The sequence below is a fragment of the Taudactylus pleione genome, unplaced genomic scaffold, assembly GCF_031769625.1.
Source record: "Taudactylus pleione unplaced genomic scaffold, aTauple2 ptg000015l, whole genome shotgun sequence".
NCBI classification, from domain to species: domain Eukaryota; kingdom Metazoa; phylum Chordata; class Amphibia; order Anura; family Myobatrachidae; genus Taudactylus; species Taudactylus pleione.
Genome location: NW_028284417.1, coordinates 22,810,401 through 22,837,342, shown reverse-complemented (window position 1 = coordinate 22,837,342; position 26,942 = coordinate 22,810,401). Strand labels below are relative to the sequence as shown.

Below are 26,942 nucleotides of genomic sequence, written 5' to 3'. Positions count from 1 at the left end.
TATTTTCAAAGTAATGTGTTTTACCATTATATGAAACCTATGCTAGGTACACATTATGCAATGAATTGGTTAATCTGCCAATTCATGGCTGGTCAGTCCAATTATTGCACAGTGTGTATGTAGCACCCAAAGCCAATGGTCATTCACAATCTTGTCAGATCACCTCCAGTGCTGCACAACGTTCGTCGGTCCCTATGAGCCGGTGTCTTGCTGCAAATGTAGTGTGTACAGACATATCTAAAGGCACCCACACATCAGCAATTGATTGCAGCAATTCTGCAATTTGCAATTGATTGTGGCAATTCTGCAAAGATTTTTATACACAATCGATTTGAAAAAGGAAAAGATTTTTATACACAATTGCAAATTGCAGAATTGCTGCAATCAATTGCTGCTGTATGGAGGCCTTTATACACAGGTTCTCAAACTATGTCCTCAGGACCCCAAACAGTGCATGTTTTCCAGGTCTCACAAAATCACAGGTGAAATAATTAGCTTCACCTGTAAATCTTTCAAAATGTGTCAGTGACAAATGAATACACCTGTGCACCTGCTAGGTGTCCTGGAAAACGTGAACTGTGTAGGGGTCCTGAGGACCGAGTTTGAGAACCACTGATCTAATAAACTGCATATAAAAACATCACTTCAATATTTATCATTCATATAGGATCGATAATTTGTGCAATGTGTGCACAAGAAATCTGATGTTGTCTGGATAGTTTCAGCTGTCTAAAAAATATTTGTGGAACATTCCTCATCTTTCAGGTGTGTATCTAGATTTAGTTGTTTTTCTGCTGGTTACCTGTTACTACTTTAACCTTTTTGCTATTGAAGTTTTTTGACCCCTGTACTGAGGCTGTTTTTTCAACGTAAGCTTGTCACACTCCAACATCACTATCGCTGTTGTGTTCTTTCTTTTGTTTTTTTAATGCAGTACCCACACAAATAACTTTTTTTTTTTTTCAAGAAGACTTTGTAGTGTCTTAGAATAAACTAAAAGACTAGTTGTATTTTAATACAGTGTTTCTGCTAGCATGCCCTCAGCCTTCCCCACCCATAGGCCGCAGTGGGAAAAGTTGCGGTGACCAATCACTGCCGGATGAATAGACTCCGCATCTGTTCATCATGAGGGGAGAGCTTTTGGGAAAGCCCAGCACCTCCATAAGTGCTGGACACGCCCCCAAGGGTGACAAATTGGAGGAGTGTCCCAAGGACAAGCCCCCTCCCCGACCACTTTTCGGCACACAGAGAGACTCCCGGCCGCCCCCAGCGCCCTGCCCTTCTCGCACCCTAGCAGGAACACTAACTTTGGTCTATTTACCTACCTGCTAGGTGATAATGCTACTTAAAGAATTTCTCTACTATGAGTATTATATTTAACATAACTTTGCAGTTTTGCTTTACAAGGGAAATTCTTTAAATTAGTTTGTATAATACACCAAGAGGGAAATTCAATTGTACGTGATGTGCTGTTCCAGAACAGCACATTACAGCAGCAGTTATCGCAAGTTCCTTGCCCCCCACAGAGGCAACTTGCTTATATGTTCTCTGGCAGGTGGGACATCACATACAATTGAAACCCCTCAGTAAGTCATAGGTCCCAGGGAAAGAGCTATGCAATTACTGCCCACAGCAACATCGCAACTAGCCCCAAAAGCACTAGTTAATGTGGATTTCTGCTTGGACCCTTCACTTCTGCATAAAGCGCACTCTTGGCTTACTGCGGGAAGTAATTGGTAATTGAATAGCTTCCGAGTACTTAACTCAGGAGCTATAACACAACAATTACAGTATAACACCGAGTCCAACGGCTAATTGAATCCTCCCCTGTGAGTTCTGTACCCCTTCTTTGTTGTAGGTGGCTGAGCTGGACTGTATTGAACATGGTGACTGTTAAATGAGTTTGCAAAAGTGAGTTTATATCTTGAGATTTGCATAAATTGAGTGAATGCGAGCTAGTTCATAGTACTCACGGCGAGGTTGTGTGCCTACAAAAAAACGACCTGGGAGAAAGTATAAAGAAATGGGGAAATCATCCTGGACCCCAAAAAAGTATCAACTGAGAGCAGGACCATATAGAAGTCTGTTAGTGGCCATAAGGAAAGTACTGAAGGTTTTTAACCAGTTGCATCAGGTGCGACCTCGCTAAGCTGGGCTTTCCCTGATATGGACTTAACTGATGCGACCATCTCAGAGATGCCTGTGGCGGTGGCTGCTGGTATATCTCTTACGGCAGCAGTCTGGCTCAGCTCACCCGGACAGCCCTTCAGTTGCCTCGGCAACCTCCCCGCAGTCTCTTGTCGGCTGGGGTACAAAAGGGCGATCCTAAATGGACCACATACTACGTGAATGACCACTGATTTTTTACATTTAGAGAGAACTGCTACTGAGCTAAATAAATCCACCAACAGAGTATTTTTAAAAGGTGTTATTGAAGAATGTGGAAATAATGTAGTACGGTGGCTGAACCACAGTTGCCAATGTCATGTATGACACGTATCAAAAAAAGGGGCAGGTTCCAGATCCAAGGCTGCTAATTTGCAATGTATTTTACATGTTCCAAATGCCAGGCAAACATTACCAAAAGGACGTTAGAAACCAAATTCCTGATGTGCAGCTTGAGGGAGTGACAACCAAGGTTCCTTCATGTCTTGGGGAATGCTGCTGAGATGGTGGAACTGGCCAGGGCCAAGGTGCTAACGCACTCGTTTGCAGACTGGACAAGGCCTTCAAAATTTCTTAGGTTGGTAAGTGAACAGATTTCTCTTTCTTTTACCTAGGTGCTCCAACAGGGTACCCTCCTCTAGATCTTTTGCCTTTGCAGGCCCCCGATCCAGTGGCAGTAGTCCAGGAGTCTCCCCAGGTCAGTATCCTAGAGATTTGTTTCACCAAAGTTCTTCCTTGCTGAAGAGGTTCTTGGAGACCTAGGGACCTATGTATCAAGCTATTTTTTTTTACATAAAATTATGCAGAAACTGCAGTTTCTGCCTAATGTTCTGTATTATTCTTATGTACTAAAAGTACAATGCAGGAGATTTCACAGAAATCTCCAGCAAAGTGCTAATTAGCACTGCAGATCGCAGTCCATATTATCAATGTACTAAACTCTAAAAAGCAAAACTTTTCGGAGTTTAGCACCGGTAGTTTATACCATCTTCAAATGGTGTAAACTACTGTAATCCTATGGGTGCTCCCAATGCAGGAGAGAGATCTTTCGATCTCTCCACCGCAGCCCCCGGCCAGTTCCGGAAGCTGACGCTGTGCGCATGTGCAGTGTCAGCTTCCCCCGGGGAAGACTTTAACTTCTGTGAAAGACCTCCTAAATGCTGGGGATGTGACTCGAGAGGACAGCGGTTACCGCAACTGCTGTACCTGCAAGTTCCCCATAGTACATAGCCGGGATATTTTTAATCAAAATGAAAATATTCGTAGTGGGTTAGGTACATAATAATCGCGACAGTACCGCGATTATTAGTACATAGACGCCCTAGTCATCCAGCAAGTTTCGTAAGCGTCAGTTTTTGAGGAACTCCGATTCTGAACTATCCTCTATGGAGAAAGGTGTGATTACTGGGAACTCGGACTACGAGGACCCTACTGCAAGATCAATCCCTCTTGAAGGTAAAACCCATTCATTTACAATCAGACAATGTCACAGCTGGGGCTTCCAAAAACCATAAAGGGGGGACCAGGAGCCGTTTGGTGGTGATGGAGACAACCAAGATATTTTGCTGGGTGAAGTATGTTCTACCAGTCTCAGCTGTATTCATCCTAGGGGTGAACAGTTTGGAAGCTGACTCCCTAATCTGGTATTCCATTCATCCCAGAGAGTGGATCCTTCATAAGGAGGTCTTTTATACAGATTATGAAAAGGTGTGGTCTGCCGGAAGTCAAGATTATAGCAGCCTCTTAACTGAAATGCAAATTCGCTCGCTCAGTAATACGCAAGAACAAAGTATCCAAATGGCATTCCTAGTGGATGCCATGATAGTTAAATGGAAGAACTGAATAGTGTATCTTTTTCTCCAATGTCCATGCTTTCTTGGCAACTCAAAAAGGGGTATTCTGTTAGCAACGGACTGGCCAGGACTTAGTTGTGAAATGGTCCCTGGTCATGGCAGCACACCACGGCTAAGTGGGGAATTCAGTTAAACTCTGCTGCTAATTACCTGCGCTGCGCATGGAACTGCTATTCAATTAAATAGCATTTTCCCGGCACAATAAACCAGGGCTAACACGCTAACCCACTGATTTCACTTAAAACTGCAGAATCAATGGGTTTTTCCTGAACGCTAATCCCCCACGGGTGCTTTTTCTTGCGAACTTTTGTCTGTGGATTAATGCAGAGGGTAAACACTGGGTGGCTATACTCACTGCAGGGTGCTGGGTAGCACTGAAGCAGCTCTAATGGCTGAATGGCACCCTGCTAGCCAGATGCAGGGGCAGTGACTGTGCTGCTCCCAGGGCCCTGCGTGATGGCACTGCTCACAGCCCCCTCCCTAAAGCCCTGCTGTGTGGTCTTATTCCGTGAGCTTGAGTGGTCTACTGCTTTGTGGCAGAGCTAGATATTTCCACTTCACTGTAGCAGCACTTCGTTGATCATGACAGCTCTAGAAGGGCAGAAATTTGACAGACTAGTTTGAGGAATGTTGAAATTCTATGGGAGCAATTCAATTGTTTTGGCCCCTCCTTTCTCCCGACGGAGCTATTCAGTTGTTGCTCCTGTCGTGTGCAAACAGCTGCTGGTGCCAGTATTTCAGCTCGCACTTCCTGGGGGTGGCGAGCTAAAATGTGCAAAAAGTGACCCGTTTGGGTGCCCAAACTGCACTTTCAGCGATCACCCAGGTAGGGTATAGCATTTTTACGCGGCTAAACCCGACTTCTTTGTGTGTGATCAACGCCATGATCGGCATCAATTGAATAGCGCCCCGCAATCTCATGTCTCTTTTTTATAAGGGAGAACGGGCGCTCTAAAACAAATACATTGCACCCTATGACTGTAAAGTTGAAAATCACTTAGCTACTGCTAATGTGTGACCTATGAAGATTGTCTGTCTGTATGCTTTATAATTTGCACCTGTTAGTAATGGGTGACATAGCCAAAAACACACATTTTTTCGCAATGGGTTCTGGACAACTGTTTGTATCAGAAAGTTTGCAGTGTATATTATCATACAGAAAAATAAAAATGTGGAATAGCACTAATAAGTGAAAAAACCATAAACCAATATGGCAGAAAACTACTATCTCAAGACACTTTGAAAGTACTGTATAACAAATAATTAATGGCATAAAAAAGTAAATTACAATAAGCAATAAAAGATATAAATTTGAATTATATTTAATAAAGCCTCTGTTCTGTGGCACAGTGTTTAAACTGATCCTACCATCACGCTGCAAATTGACTTTGGTACGTTTCCTGAGACGACTCCAAACTTTAGAAGTGTAGACTCAGTACAGGGAACCATCAAAAATCAAAGGTTTCATTATCTCAGTCATGCCAAAATTATTCTGTATATCGGAATATTCCGTATTTCGGAATATTTGGATATGGGAGACTCAACCTGTACTCCTATTAGCTCTTATTATTTCATTACAGATATGTTACTAGTCTGATGAGTGATGGGCATCTTTTAATTATTTGCAGGGTACATTTATTTTTATAGGGATGTCCATACTAATACTTGCTATTTATTTTTAATGGTATTATATTTAGTGTTCATTCCAGCTTCTTGATCGGGCAGGATGCTTGGCCTCTCAGGGAGGGGCCTTGTAACCTGCCCCCCTTTCCATCATTATAGGGGGCACACACAGAGATGCTGGGCTGCCCCCAACCACTGCCTCTAGTCCCCTTCTGCTCAATTCTTAACTCCCTATCACCCCCACCCTGTGGACAGGGAGAGGACCAGCAGCACAGCCGGAAGCTGTGATTAGAGCGACTCCATGAGTACAGGGCGCGTTTTAGTTTTTTTAAATATGGCAGAGCATGGCACAGAGCCCCATTGAAACAGCCTAGCAGAAACACTAATTTTTTTTTTTTTTTACTGTACTTAATTAAATGTTTGTTATACCTTCAACTAGAGATATGCGGGTTCAGTTTTACTCGGATTTACTTGGTTCTTTTCACCAAAATGATCGCAAGTTCGGATTTATTTTATTGGCTATCCAAAACACGTGATAGCCGATAGCCAATAAAATTCCGTTTTTGAGATCCGAACATATCCAAGTAAAACCGAACCTGCACATCTCTACCTTCAACATGTTTTGATAGTAGTGCATTTTTCTGCCATATTGGTTTATGGGTTTTTTCACATTAGTGCTGTTCCATTTTTTTGTTTTTCTATTTGGATTGGGGGACATTCTCACTTAAAAATATAAATTGCAGCTGCTATTTACAAAATTTAATTTTACAGTATATTTTTTAATATTCAGTATTACATTTTGTGATTATTAGCAATTTTTTGAGTGCGGTTAGTTTTGTATGTTTTTATACAAATTTTGAAATCTAGTTACAAAAAACTATCCCAATGTTAGTGTTGTAGGCTAATTATCAACCAGAAATAGCCACATTGCATAAAGTTGTTTCATTAAAGCATCGCACATTAGAAATCTGGTAGTGGAAATAAATGTAGGAGAAAAAAAACAATATTTTTTGATATTGTAGTGATTTCCCTTTCATTCTGAATTAACGAATCATCTGTCTGATTTTTGAGTCTACTTGGCCATAAATTGGACATGCCTGTGGTAAGAGAAAAACAAAAGCACTGATGGGATCCAATTAGGGATGTGCAGGCTCGGATAGGTTCGAGTTTGCACGTTGAGTTCGGATTTTTCCCTCCAAAAAAACGGAACTCAGAAAGAGGCAAAACGTCATCTTGCATGGACGAACATCATCATTCCTGGACAAAAGTCCTGGAATGATGATGTTCGTCCATGCAAAATGACGTTTTGCCTCTTTCTGAGTTCCGTTTTTTTGGAGGGAAAAATCCGAACTCAACGTGCAAACTCGAACCTATCCGAGCCTGCACATCCCTAGATCCAATCCATAGCCTTGTTCTATGCTGTCCTAAAACAGGCTGCAGTAGACTCTATGATAACTTGGGTTTGCATATTAAGTTGTCCTTCGCTACATGTCAAATGTCAATTTAAGTTCATATATTAGTTTTCAATAACAATACGTTAATAATGTCTCACCTAGTTTTTTTTCATTTATTTTGACGCCACATGCTTTTTTTCTACCCCTCCTCCTTCAGTTATAAAGTCTTTTTTTGATTTAACATTGTTTCTTTTTCCATTTGTTTATTTCAGGCCATAGCCTCTAGAGGCGATAGTTGGTTTGTCATCCTGTTGAATAATTCATATATAACAAGGAAATCACATGGGATAGTACATGAAAGAAGACATGAGTGGGTCATGTTTTCAAGACTTAACGTTCATTTTAGTTGTAGATGTTAAAACCTTGGTTCTTAAAGTTTGTGCCATATTGATGCATTTGATGGTGCACTTCTGTTTTCTTATTGTGCCTGAGCCCCTCAGAAATAAAGCATTCTTACATAATCTAATCTAGACCTGTATTAACCAAATAAAAATAGGGAGGTTTTATTCACACTTCTGTGAAGTCTGACTTATTTAGACTTGCTCAGAGAAGGCTTTGTATATGCACAGTGTTTTGAATTAAAATGTGACTTGGCTAGTTTTAGACAGCCTTACGGTGTCCATGATTTCACTCTAAATTATTTGGAGAGTCATTGATTATCTTCCTTTGTTGAAAAGTTCCTGAACTTGACACATATAACTAAACTGTTTTTTAAAATTTTAATAAATTAATTGACTTTTATCCTAATTTTGCAAGCAAATGAACTTAAACTATACCTCACATTTAATTTTTTTTTTTTAATAAGAAAAATTGATCGTTGTAGGAAATGCATAACTAGGAGTCTTGTAAAATAGTACCAGTTAGGGCAAGGGGGGATATTTATCAACAGTCTCTGAAGAGTGCAATTGATGGTGTTACCTATAGCAACCAATCAGATTCTAGCTGTCATTTTGTAGAGTGAGCTATATAAATTAGAGCTTGAGTCTGATTGGTTGCTTTGAGCACCACTTTCATTTGTCCTCATGGGAAAGATTTGATAAATCTCCCAGCAAGTTTAATAGAAGAGATACAGGGGAGTCTGGCTCATATTTTTGTCACTTTGTGCAAGCACTGCATGACTGGGTTGAGTTTTTAGGGCGGACTTAAATTGTTTTCTCGTGCTCGATCTCCCGTCTAAAGTGACAGGAGATCGCGAGTTGAGATTCAATTGATTAGAATATTGCGCCCAATGAGGTCGCATTTAGCTGCGTAAAACAGCGCTACCCGACTAAAATGCTGGACGCGATCGCTAAAAATGCAGTTTGGGAGCCTGGTCACTTTTCGTGAATTTTAGCTCGCCCCGGCGCTGATCACGCCCGACAGGAGCAACAATTGAATAGCTCCGTCAGGCGCATAGGTGGCTGCAAACAATTGAATTCCGTCCTTACTGCTTGAGCGTAGTCAAAGAAGAAATACAAGTGCACAACTCCAAATTAACTGATTATATATAAATACATTTTACAGTAAATACAATAGAGGTTTTTGGCATGATCTTGGCCAAGATTATGGACCTGCCCACCATATCCGGGTAACCTCTTGTCGGGCAGGTCCCTAACATACTAGGGTTCAAATCCAGAGCGCAGGACACCCCCAAACTAGCCCAGCTAAACCACCCCAAGGCACCGCTCTAATAAGAAAAGTGAAGTGTAAAAGACATAGTTAGGAGCAGCCGCTGGCCGCATATATATAATAAAAATAAAAAAGTGAAATACATATATATAAAAGAAACAGTGAAGTATTAAAATGTGTTATACTGCGGTGCCCTGAAGCAGATCAGCAAAGCAATCCAGGGGGACCTACACCTAGTCTCACCTAGTGAGATGCAGGGTCGCACTCCTGTTCTGTGCCTATTTTGGCACTTTTTGGGTTGGTCACATTTCAACATCAATATTGGTAATTTGTTTATGCAGCAACCACACAAATTATGCCGTTGCTTTTTTTTTACTTTCCAAAATGACAAAAACGAAAGCAGGATTCTAATGAGATACCATTGAGTTTATTGATTGACCCACATTATGTCTGGACATAACATTTTCTGTAATGTAAGGTGTTATGGGAGCCCAGGTATCAAGATTTTATTTCTTAAAATTATGTAGAAAAGGCAGTAACAATTCATAAAATTATGCAGAAACTATGTACTAATAGCACAACGCAGGAGATTTCACAGAAATCTCTGGGCGAGTAATAATGGGGACTGCAATCTGCAGTGCAAATTAACAATCGGGATTACAATCTCAGCCCTATGTTCCAAACTCCAAAAAGCAAAGCTTTTCGGAGTTTGACTCTGGTAGTTTACACCACCTTCAGATATTGTAAACTGCTTTAAGCCATGGAAGCATACGAGCAGGAGATCTCTCTCTCCCGCAGCCTCTGGCTGGCGGCGGAAAATGAAACTGTGAGCATGAGCAGTGCCATCTTCCCCCGGAGAAGTCTTTCACTAATTTATATAAAATGGTGGGGATCTAATTTGCAGGGAGAGCAGTTACCACATTCGTTGTCCCTGCGAGTTCTCCTTTGTACATAAGTGGTATATGTTCATTAAAAATTAAAATGTCCACCGTGATGCGTTTCCTGAATCGCGTCAATGCAGCGATTATTAATACTTGGGTCCCATAGTCTGGTGATCATCTGCAATAATTACTAGGGAAAACATTGCTTCAATGAGGTGTCTTCCGTCTTTCAAATAATACCCCTTTCAGACATACGACCCAGGAAATTTCCTGCTCAGACCCGGGAATTTATCCTGTGCAAAAGCCCGGGTATTTGGTCGAGACCCCCCTTCTTTCACACTACAGCGTCTACCCGGGAAATTCCCAGGTAGACCCCTTTCAGACATAAGCCGGGATTTTTAGATTACCTGCCTCTCCTCTGCCGTCTGCCCCTCCTAGCCTATTCTCTCTCCGGCTGCTGCTGATGAGGTCCTCAAAATGCAGCCGGCCAATCCAGCCATTCTTTTTTTTTTATTAATAAATTATTTGTTTTATTCCCTATTTGCCGTTGCCCTCCCCCCACCAATGGGGAAGAGAGAACCCCTTCAGTAAATGTACTGCCCTGGTGGTCCAGTGGGAGTGAGACCTGTCGGCGGTCTCCAGTGCTGGCGGGTGTTCCCGGCATCCGGCTGGGGTCCTCTGTGTCGCGATCGACTGCGATACAACCGGCGCGGGGGGTGGTGAGCGGCAGCGCTGAGCGTCCTATAGGACGCTCTGCGCTGCCAACTCAAAACAGCAGCTTTGTACGTCCGCGCTGCCAACTCAAAGCATCAGCACTGAGCGTCCTATAGGACGCTCTGCGCTGCCAACTCTATGTAAAAGCTGCTTGGTGTAGCCCGGGAATAGTAAATTCCTGGGTAGCACCATTCAGACATAAGCAGGGTAATTTCCCGGGACTTAAGTCCCGGGAAATTCCCTGGGCTATTGAAGGGTCGGCTACGCGGCAACCTGGGAATTTGACTGAGGCAGGCCTAATTCCCGGGATTCTCGGTATGTCTGAAAGGGGTATTGGTGGGTCCATTACTTTTTTTTTGGAGCCAGGTGTTACAAAAAAACACCTAATCTTACAAATTAGTGGCCTGGAAGTCTCAATCCCCCTTCTAATATAGCTATAATTAATCAATTATGGTACTCCTACCACATGGAATATATGAATGCAATCCTCTATTATTGTGCTAATTCATTTACTAAAGGCCCCCCCATACATCTGCAATGGTTTATTGCAATTCCTTGGTCGGGGGAACGGTGAAATTCAATTGTTGGATTTCCCTGATTTGCTGATCCTGACCAAAATATATGATCAGCAAATTGGGGATTTTGAACATGAAGAATTTCACCGATTCCCCGCCTGATGAATGGGGCCTTTTAAGACTTTGGAATGATTCACAGATCTCCATAATGTTTCCTTGCCTTTCTCTTATTAACAATTTCAAAGCACAGGTTCACTACACCCCTGCTGATCTACTGCCCCCCTCCCACCTTGCTTCCCTTTTCTTCTATCCTTCTACCCTCCTACATAAATTTAGATTCGTTTTTCATTTGCATTGTTATCCATATCTTGCATGCAAATTTATATCTAGTGCATCATGTGTATTTGACCTTGGACATAAATATAACTTCTAAAAACCTCATACATACTTGGCTCCTTAATGTTTTCTATAGTGTGTTTGTTTTTTGTGTTCATATGTGCAAATCAAACAATAACTAAAAAAGAAGCCACGTTAATTCAAAGAAGGAACTCCCTTCTTTCAAATGCTGTACCCTTGGGTTTATCTAATCCAGGATTGGATGCTTCACCATCCCTATACTACTTAATGCTTTTTACAGTCTAGAGTTATTCTTTGGTAATACACATGATCTCCAGCGAATAACCTGTTATGGGCAACATCATTTGAAAGAGGGGACTTGAATCTCTAGGTGCCAGGATTGTCATTGCGCACCCACTGTCAGAAGCCAGCAGGGCGAGACACTATGTACATTTTTTTACACCCTCTGAACTACTGTGGTGCTGTGGTTTAGCACTTTTCAGATATATTCAGCACTGAAAGGGTTAATTGCCTGCACTTCCATTCACTACTAGACTGTCTGTTGTATACAGTCCAGTTGGTCTCATTAAAGAGAAACATGATCAAAATCTAATATTGTGAGACTCAAATTAACAGGCTACAGTGATGCAGTCTTTGTTCATTTTAGCCACTGGTCCTGCATGCTGCTGCCTGACCAGGCCTGGAAGCCGTCTGACAGGCAGCACAGACCTGGGTAATTTTTTCTATTAGAAATTGGCTCCTACGATCTGGCCCTGGTTTCTAAAATTAGTTTAGCTCTGCTTTAATATAGCTTATCAGTGGTGTGTGTGTGTGTGTGTGTGTGTGTGTGTGTGTGTGTTACACAAATGTGTACCGCACTCTCATCCCAAACTATGTATGTACATGTTTCAGTTTCATATACGTTTATCTTTATTTCTATTAATATTTTTCTTTTTACTGTATTTTTATTTTTTTTCACTGAACTGTCTTCAGTATTATTCGTACTTTAAACTACATTGGAACAGATGGTTGTATTTAACTAAAACTCACAGGTTTTAACCCTTAGAATTATGTCTTATGTAATTAAGCTGCTCCGGTTGGAAAGCAAACCGACTGCTGTCTGCCGGGCTCCACTACCAGTATTTCTTGTATCACCATGGCCACGGACTTGGCTTGCCTTCCAGGCTAGATGCGGAAGTACATGTGACCACTTCCGGTCTGACGGTATTTAAGCAGGAGAATGGCCGGCCGGCCGGTCCGTGTGTACTTTGAGGCGGCTGTAATCCGGTCATTTTCTGGTCGGGTCATGTGGCACATTGGTGCAAGTTTAAGGTAGGCTAAGTCCTGGGCAAACTCTTATACTACTTGGTACTGCACACCGCAATGACATTTTCATGCATATTTGCAGGTTTTGTTATTGGACTGCAGTGAATACCATGTTATAGTGTGGGGCATTGGACATTGGTTCCAGTGCACATTCATGTACGACTTCAGCACATTCTTTATATAGTCACAGACTTTTGATTTGGTCACTGGTTAGTGATTGTATATACAGTCAGGTGCATAAATATTCGGACATTGACAGAATTTTCATATTTTGGCCTCTATTCACCACCACAATGGCTTTGAAATGAAACAAACAAGATGTGCTTGAACTGCAGACTTCCAGATTTAATTTGAGGGTAATTACATCCAAATCAGGTGAACGATGTAGGAATTACAATGGCTTCTATATGTGCCTCCCACTTTTTAAGGGGCCAAAAGTAATGGGACAAACTAAACAATCCTAAATCTAACTTTCACTTTTTAATACTTTTTTGCAAATCCTTTGCAGGCAATTACAGCCTGAAGTCTAGAACGCATAGACATCAAAAGACGCTGGGTTTCATCCCTGGTGATGCTCTGCGAGGCCTCTACTGCAAATGTCTTCAATTCCTGCTTGTTCTTGGGGCATTTTCCCTTCAGTTTTGTCTTCATCAAGTGAAATGCATGCTCAATCGGATTCAGGTCAGGGGATTGACTTGGCCATTGCATAACATTCCACTTTTTAGCCTTAAAAAACTCTTTGGTTGCTTTTGCAGTATGCTTCGGGTCATTGTCCATCTGCACTGTGAAGCGCCGTCCAATGAGTTCTGAAGCATCTGACTGAATATGAGCATATAATATTGCCCGAAACACTTCAGAATTCATTCTGCTGCTTTTGTCAGCAGTCACATCATCAATAAATACAAGGGAACCAGCAGCCATACATGTCCACGCCATGACACTACCACCACCATGCTTCACCGATGAGGTGATTTTTGGATGTTTTGGATCATGAGCAGTTCCTTTCCTTCTCCATACTCTTCTCTTCCCATCACTCTGGTACAAGTTGATATTTGTCTCATCTGTCCATAGGATGTTGTTCCAGAACTGTAATGGCTTTTTTAGATGTTGTTTGGCAAACTCTAATCTGGTTTTCCTGTTTTTGAGGCTCACCAATGGTTTACATCTTGTGTGAAACCTCTATATTCACTCTTGTGAAGTCTTCTCTTGATTGTTGACTTTGACACATATACACCTACCTCCTGGAGAGTGTTCTTGATTTGGCCAACTATTGTGAAGGGGTTTTTCTTCACCAGGGAAATAATTCTTCTGTCATCCACCACAGTTGTTTTCCGTGGTCTTCCGGGTCTTTTGGTGTTGCTGAGCTCTCCGGTGCGTTCTTTCTTTTTAAGAATGTTCCAAATGATTTGATTTGGCCACACCTAATGTTTTTGCTATCTCTGATATGTTTGCTTTGATTTTACAGCCTAATGATGGCTTGCTTCACTGATAGTGACAGCTCTTTGGATCTCATATTGAGAGTCGACAGCAACTGATTCCAAATGCAAATGTCACACCTAGAATCAACTCCAGACCTTTTACCTGCTTAATTGATAATGAAATAACGATGGAATAGCCCACACCTGTCCATGAAATAGCTTTTGAGTTGATAGTCCCATTACTTTTGGCCCCTTAAAGTGGGAGGCACATATAGAAACCTTTGTAATTCCTACACCGTTCACCTGATTTGGATGTAATTACCCTCAAATCTGCAGTTAAAGCACATCTTGTTTGTTTCATTTCAAAGCCATTGTGGTGGCGAATAGAGGCCAAAATATGAAAATTCTGTCAATGTCCCAATATTTATGCACCTGACTGTATAATGAGGTGATGTCACTATTATAGTTGCTGAGGGCATGGTGTTACAGTAGCTAGTTGTTACAGAGAGTGATCAACACATATTTTTGTTAGATGAGTTTATAGTAGATGTTTATTACCTTGGGATTACAGATTGGTATGTTTTTGTATTGATGTATATTCTTTTATTGGAGCCTAGCAGATTTGTCATTAGACTTTCCTTTATTCACAGATCATTTGTCATGTATTGCTGATTTTGTATCAACATTGTACAGTATATGGTCTTGATAAAGGTTCATGTTAGAACTGAAACGTCGACCGGATCATAAATATATTTTTGGTTCATTTGTATGATGTTTAATCACAAATAAAAAATTGTCTGTGTGTATAGATATATACATATGTATGTGTATATATATGTATGTGTATGTATGTGTATATATATATATATATATATATATATATATATATATATAATGTGTGTATCTATATGTGTATCTATCTATGTATGTATGTACACACACTAACTATATATATATATATATATATATATTTATTTATTTTTTGTTTTGTTGCCCGGCACTTTGAAATAACAATACAGTGGCCCGGGTGCTATTCCTACAGCAATACGTATTAAAACTGAATGCACTCCTGCATAATCCAATACAGCTTCCCACACATGGAATTTAAGTCAACGTTTCAGAGGTGTTACCTCTTTTATCAAGACGTCTGGAGTGCAAGAGTGTCCTTACACATCTTTGCTGTAGGTTTGTCACTTCCAGTTGTCTTCTTTTTTGGATAAGATGTACATTTTGAGAGAGAAAGACGTTTGGCATGGCCGTCTCCTGGGATCTGGCGATCCGAGAGGGGCTATTTGGCGCGACTGAAGCCACAATGTATGATGACACATCTGTATAAATGTATGTGTGTAGCATATTTTAGCAAAATAAGTCCACTTATTATTTTATTTAAAACGTAATGTTTTGTTTAAATAGACACTTCTTGAATATGCTGAAAAATGGAAAGCTTCTGAAGACTCTCTGCCCTTACTGGAAGTGTACACTGTGGCCATCCAAAGTTATTCGAAAGCACGACCTCACCTTACCTCACAGTGTGAAAATGTAGGCTTGGTGCTTGAGCGGCTAGCTCTGTGAGTATCACTGAAATAATTGCAAAACGTGTCTGTTTAGAACCTTGCAAAACATTTTATACGGTATGTAAGCTTCTCTAGCCAATTTGCTTTCACTGGGTTTATTTTAATTGGTTATTTCTGGCATCTAAGGCAATAGACTAGTTCTAGAGGCTAACATTGATGGGGATCCTATATACATTCTACGTTGGCCACATATTGTATAGCTTTTGTTATTACAAGTAAATGTAGTCTTATGGACAGCGTGTTCTGCGTTGGCAGGGAAATCGTCAGCCTCTCTGTCTACCATCTCTTCTGTTTCTAATAACTGCTTGGCAACTCGTGGTTCCCAAATGGTACAGATAGAGCTGTCACTGCTGGACATGCTGTGTGTAGGACAACATGTGAATGTGATTAATATAAAAAATAACACATTTATTAGTTTTACAAAGGAGAGTTGTATTTTATTTTTTAAAGATGTGATGTTTCCCTAAATCCCCTTTCTTAAATACAATATGATTTTTTTTTTTCCCCCCACAAGATCTTAGCAGGCGTACCTCATAGTTTTGCTGTAATTTGTGTCCTGCAGAAGCTGTGTTGAGCTCCTGTTATGTTTGCCACGCGAATTACCTGATGATCATTGGGAAAGATTTCAAGGCTCAATTAAGGTAAAAACTGTTTCATCAAAATGGATCTATGGCTACCCTCAGATAAACTGGAACTGAAGCAGAAAACAAAAGTTTTAAATGTTGTGTGATAAAGTATCCCGACTGTCTAGTCCCGGCAAGGGTCTAATGACAGGCGTCGAAATCCCGACGCCTGTTATTTTACCTACACCGGGAGCCTGACGCCCAGCATGCCAATCAAAGGTAAGCTGGGGAGGGTTAGGTTAGGGGCTCCCGGGGGGGACTTGGGGTCAGCAGGCCCACCCCCATCCACCGGGAGGGTTAGGCTAAGGGAAGGGGGGGTTAGGGTTAGGCACCTATAGGGGAGGGTTAGGGTGGGGGGGGGGGTTAGGTGAGTGAATAGGAAAATACTTACCTGTCGGGATGATTAGAACCGCCAGTCTTCCAGCTTCAGGGTGAGCACCGCCGGACGTGCGTTCGGGGGTATTTCATACCGGTCCCACTGAAAGCTAAAAGAAGCTCTGGAGTTGTGTACATCATACTGGTTAGTGCTCATATAGTGAGTCTGCTGCCACAGTGCCGAAGGGTTTGGGACAAAGTATACAGCAGACAACTTTTGTTTTTTACATATTACACTTTCTAAGCTCTATTTTTACATTTTTTTTTTTTTTTTTTCATTTTACACCTTTTTTCTTTAACATTTATACATGTCTATTGCTTTATATACTGAGAACTAATAATATTTATGTATGGCCAGTGCTTTATATATTTGGATCTACCCATATGCATGTATGTCTAGTGCTTTATATATTGGGAACTAACAATATTCAAACAACTGACTGCATCTTAACAAAAATTTTATTTAGTTTTAAAATGTGAAGAACCGCATGTAACCCGTCAGTGATTCTTTCTCCTTCATCCACTAGGGGACTCTGGAGTATACACAATGGGCGTATAGACGGGTGATGAGTGGAGCCTGGCACTTTACATTTCTTCAGAAGAGTAGCTGGCTCCTCCCCTCTATACCCCACCCAAACTCAGTTTAGTTTAAGTGCCAAGGGAGCCGGAGGCAATTCCAGGAACCGGGGTGGCAAGCTATGGCTTTGCAGCCCATAGCCACCCGCCGCAACTTCATGCAGCTGAGTCCGGGGTCCCCTGTGGTAAGCTGGCGGTATGGCAGGGGTAGTTAAATCCAGCCTTATGTACTATCAATGGAAAGGCTGGTGATTAGTAAGCCGCAGGAGAGAGAGACAGGGAGTGCCCTATAAGCGGCAATTAGTTGCCACTCTGGGGGGTGGAGCTTCTCCCCGGCTGCAGAGCACGCTTTTCTACAGCACTCGCCACGCACGATCGGAACAAATCCTCGGTACTACATAGTGGCCATCAGACACCTCTGCTGCGCAGGTCCTTGTAGTCCCTGACAGCCACCTGGCTTCCAGAGTAGAGCACGCTGTACACTGACTTCTGTCTGCCTCAGATTGCCGTTCAGATTAGCAGGAACTGCATGAGAGCCCTGCAGCATAGGCCACGAGTCAAGCAAGGTGCTGTGTTAGTGCATCTCCAGAGATGAACAGGTTGTAACTTTCTTTGACTTTAAGTGTTAAGAGTTAGATTGTGTGTGACATTCTAGCGTTTGAATCCCTTTTTATTCTGTGATGCTGTTAGTGTTCGCTTCGGCAGCACATATACTAAAATTAACAAGAATGTCACCCAAGATGATGATCTGTTCCATATTAGATCTACAGCCCAGACTCTAGTGCAGCGGGCTAATGCAGTGCTCAAGTCACAGCAAGAGTTGAAATCCCACCTAATATGGGATGCCGCCAACGCTTGTTCAGGTTCTGCCCCCTGTGCCGCAGCCCGCGATAGAATGACAGCCGTCCACACGCGGCACATGAGCAGTCTCCCTGTGTGGAGGTAGGCCAGGGTATTCAGCATCCATTTTGCAAAGCTCACATTGGGTGACTATTCTAGGAGTATATCAAATGACGCAAGCGATCATGCAGTACACTTTCTGTATATACTTTCTTAGGCGGCGCATTTCGGTACAATGCTCCCTGGTACACCACATACCTACAGACTTCCTAGGCATATGTGAAAAAGAAATTATATTTGTATGTAAAAGTGTGTGTGTGTATGTGTGTATATATATATATATTCCATATATGAGCCGTCATACAAAATATGCATTTACATAACCATGTATTATAATAAAAATATATATATATATGTTTATGTATATGCATAGTTTGTATGACGGCTCATGTATGTACATGTGTGTGTGTGTGTGTATATATATATATATATATATATATATATATATATATATATATATATATATAATGTGTGTGTGTGTGTGTACTGAATTGTGGACTTCAGAGCACAATTAATCAGGGTCGACACAAAAAGGTTGTACTGCTTGGCACTCTGCCTCTCGGCAGGAGTGTTTCCTTCTCTGAGGATTGTACGGTAATTGGTGGTTTATTCTACCTGTGCTTCTGTGAGTTTCTCAGGAAACCCTTTTTTAGAACACAGTATTATACATACAGTAGGTTCTACAGAGCTTACTTTCTCCGGAATTATTGCTGTAAGACTAACTCCATTAGCCTTACTCTCCCCACTGATGAAATATGCACACTCTAGTTCTCTGCACACAGGTTGCTTAAGGGGAAGCGTTCTGTGGTATGTGTATATTTCTGTATGTATACATTTCTATGGAGCACACTCCGATTACTGGACTGTATTGTCTGATTCCCCCTGACCCAGTTCCTTTAACCAAAGAGTTCTTCTCCTTCTTGGGAGTATTGAGAATCTTTGTACAGTTGCGATACGGTGAGTTATGGACCTTGGTCTCTTAGTGGGACCATACATGTTTTTACTAACAACTGTGCTAGTGTCCTCACGCAGGTCGCATTTTCTACAGAAACCGCTCCATTCTCCAAGACCAAGATATATAGTGTAGGCACCTACGAATTTGTGCTTATTCCGTGCAGCAGGGTGCTGGGTCTGCAACGTTGTATAGAGGTCAGTCATAACCCACAAAAGGGATCTAAGTGGTCTGGATCGCTCCCATGTAAGGGGGTTTCTCCAGATTCCTAGGTAGACTCTAAAGACAGATCCCTTACAGGGGAAGCTAGCTCTGGGGCTCACATATCCTAACACATTACAAATGTGCTAGCAGATATTGTCCTAATAGGTTATCTCCTTCTTGTACCTACTTTTTACATAGTTCTTTACCCTGCTGTGGTGTACAAATTCTGTTTTGTTTTTTGATTTAGCGATCAATTATCCTCTGGGTCTATCCACCCATGTTGGATAGACTGGTTAGACAATCCAGAGATTTTCTATTCCTGTGTCTGATTCCTCCTTCCTGGAACAACATGCTTTGTCTGATTTACACTATAATGGTGGATACTTCTGCCATATTTGCCAGTATTAGACTCACTGCTAGGGTGTATGTTGTGCAATAGAGGCTTTGTCAGCCATGCTGGCAGTCCAGTCTCAAATAATATTCCTATAGAGCCGTCTCTTCCTTTTGGAGGTGTTATTAATCCATCCTGTAGGGACAATTGTCTGTCATTTATCTTCATTATCCTTGTTGAGGGGATCAAGGTGCCCAATCCTTTCAACTTGTGGCAGGACAGTAGTTTCTATCTTCTTAGCAAGGTGAAATCGCAGGGTTGTTTCTAGGTTGCTGCCATTTGTTTTTCTTTTGACTGTTCCTTTTTTCCATCTATACGGTATACTTTTATTATTACATTCTAGGTCGTTCAGTTTCACACTCGTGACTTGCTGTATACGTCCTGTTTCTTACCAGGTTGTTTTCCAGAGGCACATATGTGATCTGATCCTAATTGATAGTCAATCTTCCTTGATTGGAGTCCATATCCCTCTCCCTAGGTTTCGGTGGCATGGGTACTCGGCCTTTTCTTGTGTTTTCTTGTCGGTCCTACTGGTCTCCAGGGTTTACCTTTCCGGGGAGGTACTTGGCAAGTGATTCATGAACTTCCAACGTTGGTTAGATTATCTTGCCAGTATTTTTATTCCTATCCAAGCCCTGCTGTACCTTCATTACCGGTGTGGTGGTTACTGTCGTGGTCCTGAGGCTCTCGTGTGCCTGGTTTTCTTTTTTTGTTGCCACTTGGGCTTGGGCCAGGAAGCTGGTGTTCTGGCACATTGGGAGCTACTGCAATGGAAGTACAGGCCGTGTATTCTCAATTCTTGTTCCAGCGGTCCTGGTTGTGGTTTTTCCAGGGGGTGGCACATGCTAGGCGTCGCCGAGGCTCTCTGAGGTGCCGTTTATAACTTCTCGGTCTATTTTCAACATCTGTTCTGCTACCAGATGGGGGTTCTTGAGTCTGGTCATCTTGGTACCTCCGCTTGCTCGATTTAAGTTTCACCCTAGGGCTGTTTTCTGCATCAAGCCCTTTTCTATATCTTCAATCGATGGTTTGAGCTCCTAGACTACATGTACCTCAAGTAAAGTTCTGTACAGCAGTTCTGCGGTTGACTCTCTTGTTTTTTTTAGTGTGTGATGTCAAAGTTTGCGGCTTGGTCTGGTTATTCACCCTACTTGTTTTTCATTACATTCTGGATGAGCTTGGCATGAAACCGTTCCTGGTTGGTAATTAGTTAGGCCTACCATGTAGGTCATCCTCAGGCGGCTGATGCATCCCTGCATGTGCTTATGTTCTTGAATCTGCTTCTCTTATTGTTGCCATGATGCCATGCTACAATAGATTTGGTGGTGCTCACTGTCGCACTGTATTTTAGTGGAGTTCTCCAGGGTAGTGGGCCAGAGTCCTTCGGTGGCTGGCCTGCTTTGTGGCTATTGGGTCTATAGTTCTTTCCTGTTAAATTCTACTGTTACTCTCTGGCGACCACTATTACTGTTGGTCGCAGGGTTCTGCTGTTTCTCCGTGCTTTCCCACCCGGGAGTTTGGCTTTGGGCCGTCCCCATTGTGTATACTCCAGTGTCCCCTAGTGGATGAAGGAGAAAACGGGATTTTGGTACTTTCCGATAAATCCCTTTCTCCGAATCCATAGGGGACACTGGATGCCCTCCCAGCGCGGTACCTGGTTATGTTCTTGGAGAGTTTTTTTGTTCAGCTGCATTTTGATTGTCTGCAGCTTGTCAATTTTTTGTCACCTCTGTTGACTGTTCTCAGTCTTGGACCTTAGTAGTTGGTTCCTCCTTCTCCTTATCTCTCCTCCTCCTATTTGTCCGGTCTCCGTCTCTGCTCGGCTTGGTTAACCTTAACTGAGTTTGGGTGGGGTATAGAGGGGGAGGAGCCAGTTACTCTTCTAAAGAAATGTAAAGTTCAAGGCTCCACTCATCACCTATCTATACCCCCATTGTGTATACTCCAGTGTCCCCTATAGATTCGGAGAAATGGATTTATCAGTAAGTATTTTCACATGTATGAATAGAAACCTCTTGCATACAGATTTAAAGGATTTAAAATTTTGTCTGTAATTCCATTTAATCTAGCTCCCTACATTAAAAAAAATAAAGTATTTTATTGCTGCAATTCTTGTCTGTCAACTTTTGTTTTAATGAAATATCTTGTTGGAACACCTACATGTAACAGCATAAACTAAACATGCTTATAGTACCAATAAAGCTAATTCCACAATGCATGAAGTAAAAAATTGGAGATGATGGAGGGAGATCTGGAATCTTTGAGGAATTTATGGTGTTAGTAGTAATGTGTAATAAGTCAATTTGAAGCTTATCCAATAAATCTGTAATTTAAGCACTTTATTTTTTTATGCTAAACCATAACAGTAGGGAAAAATGTATTGCCTTGATCATGTATTCCTAAACTGATCACTATTAAGTACGATTAACTTTACAAAACAGTTAGTGAAAAATTATTATAAATATGCTATTTGACCAGTCCTCCTTATGCTTGAGAGGTGGGGGCAGAAAAAGGAGTGCTCTCTGGCCTCCTAAAATAGCTTTCACTTTTGGCAGCTCTGTTGATGTAATGGTTGGCATTACTGCTTCACAGTATGGCCCCAACTTTGTTGAGTTCGTATATTCTCCCCATGCTAGCTTCGGTTTCCTCCCACAAACCTAAAATATTAACCGTTGTGTGTATGTGCGTGTACATGTAGTAGGGAACATAGATGGTAAGCTCCACTGTGGCATGGACAGATGTGAAATACCAAATATGCTCTGTAAAGTGATGCAGAATGTGTTTGCTACATAAATAACTTATATAAATAAATTAATTTCAAAATCCTTAAATCAGCATGTTTATGTTTACACTTCAAGATTGCTCATATGCGATTGACTGAAAATGGCAGCCACGAGCTTGTGCTCTTATACAACCTGTCTCAAGAAGCTGGCGTGTGGAAGGACCCAATCCTGGATAAAATACTTAATGAGCATATCCAAGATCCCTTTCTAGGTAAGAACTGCTATTTACAAATCACCACATTTACCCTTCAAATTGTTGTCCGGTGTAAGAGATATATGTTCCATTCTATTATCATTCTGGAATATATTGAGCTTTTTTTTTTTTTTTTTCTTCTTGCCTTGGCAACTATCACAGTACAGTTTCCTTAGCTGCTGTGCTTAATTTCCTCGATGTGAGCCTATTATGTTGGACAGTGTGGGATACAAAGGTCATAAATATTAGGCAAGGAGACTTCAATTAAAATAATTGCAGTGGCAGACTCAGAATGCCAGGTCTTTCCTTTCATGTTAATCATAAAGTATTGTGTTTCGTATGAGTGCTCAAGGCTGGAATAAAGCTCTGCATATTCACAGAAACCGTAAGGTTACTGGCAGTGATAAGGGCATGTCCGTGTTTTTATGTACAATAAATGACGAACTTAGGGGATTTAAAAGATTACTTGGTTGGCTGGGAAGAAGAAATGACTTATGAGTGTCTGATTATCAAACAGTATACGGTTTATAAAAGAGAAGCCTTACAACCAAAGGTGATCCACTAGTGCAGTAGTTCTCCAACTTTGTCCTTAGGACCCCAAACCGGTCACATTTTACAGGTGTACTCGTTACTCACTGACACATTTAAAAGATCCACAGGTGGAGATAATTATTTAACTTGTGATTCTGTGTGGAGACCTGGAAGAAGTGAACTGTTTTGGGGTCCTGAGGACTGCGTTTGAGAACCTGTGCACTAGATTTGGCCTCAATTCAGCTCATTATTTTTCAATAATTGATTCTACTTGTCCTGCTTTCTCCCCTTTTTTTCTTTCTAATATTGTTCACTCCCTGCTATCTTTACACTGAGCTTGATCCCCTTCTTTCAAAAAGTGCATGGTGCAATACGTGTTCAGAGGATGATGATTCCGAATAATAATCTTGTGGTTTGTGTACCAATTCTAGCAAATTCATTTTTTATCTTGTTCCATTTATCTGAATTCTTCTTTCAAATAATTCCTTCAATATGTATTTAGTGAAAGTTAGGTTGGGAGGGAAAACAATTCTTTTGACAGAACCCTAAAATATATTTAATTGTACCTGGACCACTTACATATTTGTGAATGTCATCTGTCTTTTGTGTATAAAAGAAATCTGCATATGAAGTATAGTGGTGATTATCACTGGCATTTTCCTTTTGTCCACAGCTGAAGGATTGTTGCTAGCTGAAGGCCCGTTTCTTTTGGAGATGCGAATTAAGCAGCTCCTTAAAGTTAGCAAAGTGGCTGCTGCAACTTCCCTGGCAAAGCTATGTTCAGACCACCCAGAGATGAGCAAGAAAGGACACTTCAAGCAGCTCTACCTGACTTGCCTCTGCGCAGCTTCACCAAATATAAAGCTCATTGAAGAGGTTATTTTTCTCTCATGTCCTGTTTGTTTATTTTAATACTAAATATTTTCCTCAAATTTTCAGTGGGACTTACTTACTTTACTGGCTACCTGAAGTCAAAAATATGCTCTCTGTTTTTGAGAGAGAACTCCGAGTGCCGAGAGGTGGATTGTAAATGTCCCAGCAACATTCAACCATATTGGGGGCGATTCAATCGTTGATAATGAAATATGGGCGTCTCAGAGATTCACACCGGATCGGAGCAACAATTGAAATGCTCCATTGGACGCCCATTGCTTAGAGCACCCAAAAAAACGATTGAATCCCCCCCCAGTGTTTTATTATTACACCATTCCAGTTAGGTAAACTGTTCAGTTTATATCCTCAGATAATGCTTCATTTAGCCTAATTAATGGCTTAAGTAATCATAACTGAGGAAATATGATAATTTCTGTGTCACCTGGGAAAAGTTGTGTGTGTGAAGCTTTTTTATTGCATTTATTGAAGTACACCTTGAAATTGCTTCCATTGAAGGTCAACATGGAGGCGAAAGATACAAACCATTAACTGTACAGATCAAAACCCAAAGACTTTACACTCCGAGCTTTTGAAAAATTCATGTGAAGTGAAAATGGTATTGCCTCCTCCATGCACAGCAAGGATTAGCCCTTTCATCATCTTTATTTAATTGTATGATCTCTTTCAACAAATGTCCATATTGGTTCACCTACTCCATATTTACCAGGAATACATTCACTCATGCCATATCCTGCCTGTGCAAACTCCTGCTCCTACTCCTCAATCTATGTCCTCTTGCTCTTTTAAACACGTGCTTCAGTTAATATGCTGGCACCCCTTGTGCAAAACTGAGGCACACAGTGGGTTCCAAGTTGGATTTGCACTGTGCAATAGGCATTTTGTGCTTGATAAATAATATCCACATACTATCTGTAAGGTGATGTATTGTTCTAGGATTATCTGGTGATATAAAAGACTTAAGTTTGTTTTGACATTTCCTTGTTGTAGCCATTGAGCCAACACATTGTCATTCAATCTTGAATCCACAGCTGTTGAGTACTTACACAGGACTAAGCTGTAGTGTAAATCACACTGTTCTACCCAACTTATGTTTTCTTACTCGACTTTGCTGAAGAAACATTTTTCGGGAAACAGTATTTTTACTCTTTGTAGCTGCTGTAACTATGATAGCTGCCATCAGAGGCGGGTGTTTACAATAGTCTAAAACTTTGAGGCCCATCTACAACTGAAAGCAGGACATTTTTGGTTTATGAACTGAAATAGAAGACTCCCTTCTATAAGTGAGGCCTCAGCAGAGACTAGTGAAATATGTGGTTTCCCAAAAAGACTGAACTACAAACCCCAGTGGGGAAAATAAAGAGAAGGGTCAGGTGGAAATTGCTTTATAAAATAAGATTTATTAAAAGAAGTGCTAAAGCAATGTTTATACAGTGTTTTTTACAGTTAATGAGTTTGTGGTGCTCATGTGAGGTACACCTTTGCCAATGGATCAGCTGGCCAACTGACTGGCAAGTGCTTATATTCTTACAAAATCAGTCGACCGGCTGATATGTCTGGCTGCAGGAATCAGTTGTGACATCATTGTCGCTGGTTCCTACGGCCAGCATATGGGTCTGTCAGTCGCCCGTACACACAGTCAGATGTGTACAATATATCTTTCAGATATATCGCATCAGCCGTGCTTCACTAACACAATATACCTGTGGACGACATGGTTCAAAATATAGATTGTGTGTACACATGGGCTGATGGCCTACAATGATACATTGTTCATTCGGCTGTCTGAACGATTCATCCTGTGTGTACCCAGCATTAGGATAAGAGTTTGCCAGAGGAAGAAGACACTGGAAGCCTGAGAGCCAATTCCTTGAACCAAGATATGGTTGTTTCTCTGTCTAAGTGACCTTTTTAACACAAATGTAATCACTCACTCTGGCTGCATGTAAATGGAATTTTATTAGCACTCCTGTGATTTTAAATGGCGTAAGAGTATTTTAAGGTGCTAGCAAAAAAAGTGTCTGTAGTATATATAAATTTAGCTATCAGATGGGATTAACTGAATTAAATTAGGCTGTGTTTTTGTTTTGTTTTTATCAAGATTGCCAAAGTAGATTGCAAAGATGCTTTGGAAATGATCTGTAATCTGGAGTCTGAAGGAGATGAGAAAACATCACTGATATTGTGTGCAGCATTCCTATCCCGTCAGCTGCAGTTTGGGGAAATGTACTGTGCCTGGTATGTACTATAGCAAAAAAACAGTGAGAGGAGTCATGCTCTGTCATGTTACTGCTGTAATGCTATGGTGGGGGAGTGCGTAACACTAGAATCAGTCTCCATCCTCTATTTGATCATTACTATTTTATTTTTTGTTTTTTTGTTTCAACGCACTGTTTAAGCATTGCTAAGCACTTTTTCTATTGACAGGGAATTGACGTTGTTCTGGAGCAAACTGCAAAGAAGAGTCGATTCATCTATACAAGTGTATCTAGAAATATGCCGCCAGCTGTCTCAGTTAACTAAAACTGTGTACCATATTTTCTTTCTCATCAAGGTTATTCAGTCAGAGGTAAGCCTTTTATTACACAGCCTCCTGAGGTGCGAGCAAAAATGTGTGCAAAGTCTGTAGTTTGGCCGGCCAAACCAGGTCTATAGTCTGGTTTAGCCACATTGCACAGCTAAACCCTGTGCTTCTTGGCACGTTAAACACTAATGGGCGTCTGTCAGAGAAACACTTGAATTGCTTTGATAGACGCCCATTAGCCAAGACGCCTAAAAAAAATAATTAAGTTCTAACAATTGCGTTTGTTAAATTTGAAATACTATTTTTTTTTTTTATTATTTGAACAAATTCTGTGTAGCAGGAATAGGAGTGTTCACTAAATTTAGACAACCACTTTAAATAACTCTTAATGTTACTTGTAACTACCCACCTAAGGAAGCCTTCACACCTCTGTGCGGCCTATTTAACACACTTGCAATTTCTCTGTACAGGCACTTTGCAGCTATTACAGCCAACTTAACAAATGTGGATGTAACAATATTTGAAAATTCA

At 41.2% G+C, this 26,942-nt stretch overlaps 1 protein-coding gene across 1 annotated transcript in view; it reads left to right on the top strand.

Moving 5' to 3' along the window:
- ZNF292 (zinc finger protein 292) overlaps nucleotides 1–26,942 on the top strand; it is a 44,050-nt gene that overhangs the window by 9,553 nt on the left and 7,555 nt on the right. Inside the window, exons 2-7 of the mRNA XM_088471983.1 lie at nucleotides 15,308–15,462; nucleotides 16,031–16,109; nucleotides 22,348–22,483; nucleotides 23,670–23,872; nucleotides 25,989–26,125; nucleotides 26,315–26,456. Of these exons, the coding sequence (XP_088328109.1) occupies nucleotides 15,308–15,462; nucleotides 16,031–16,109; nucleotides 22,348–22,483; nucleotides 23,670–23,872; nucleotides 25,989–26,125; nucleotides 26,315–26,456 (852 nt within the window). The remainder of the gene's footprint in view (nucleotides 1–15,307; nucleotides 15,463–16,030; nucleotides 16,110–22,347; nucleotides 22,484–23,669; nucleotides 23,873–25,988; nucleotides 26,126–26,314; nucleotides 26,457–26,942) is intronic.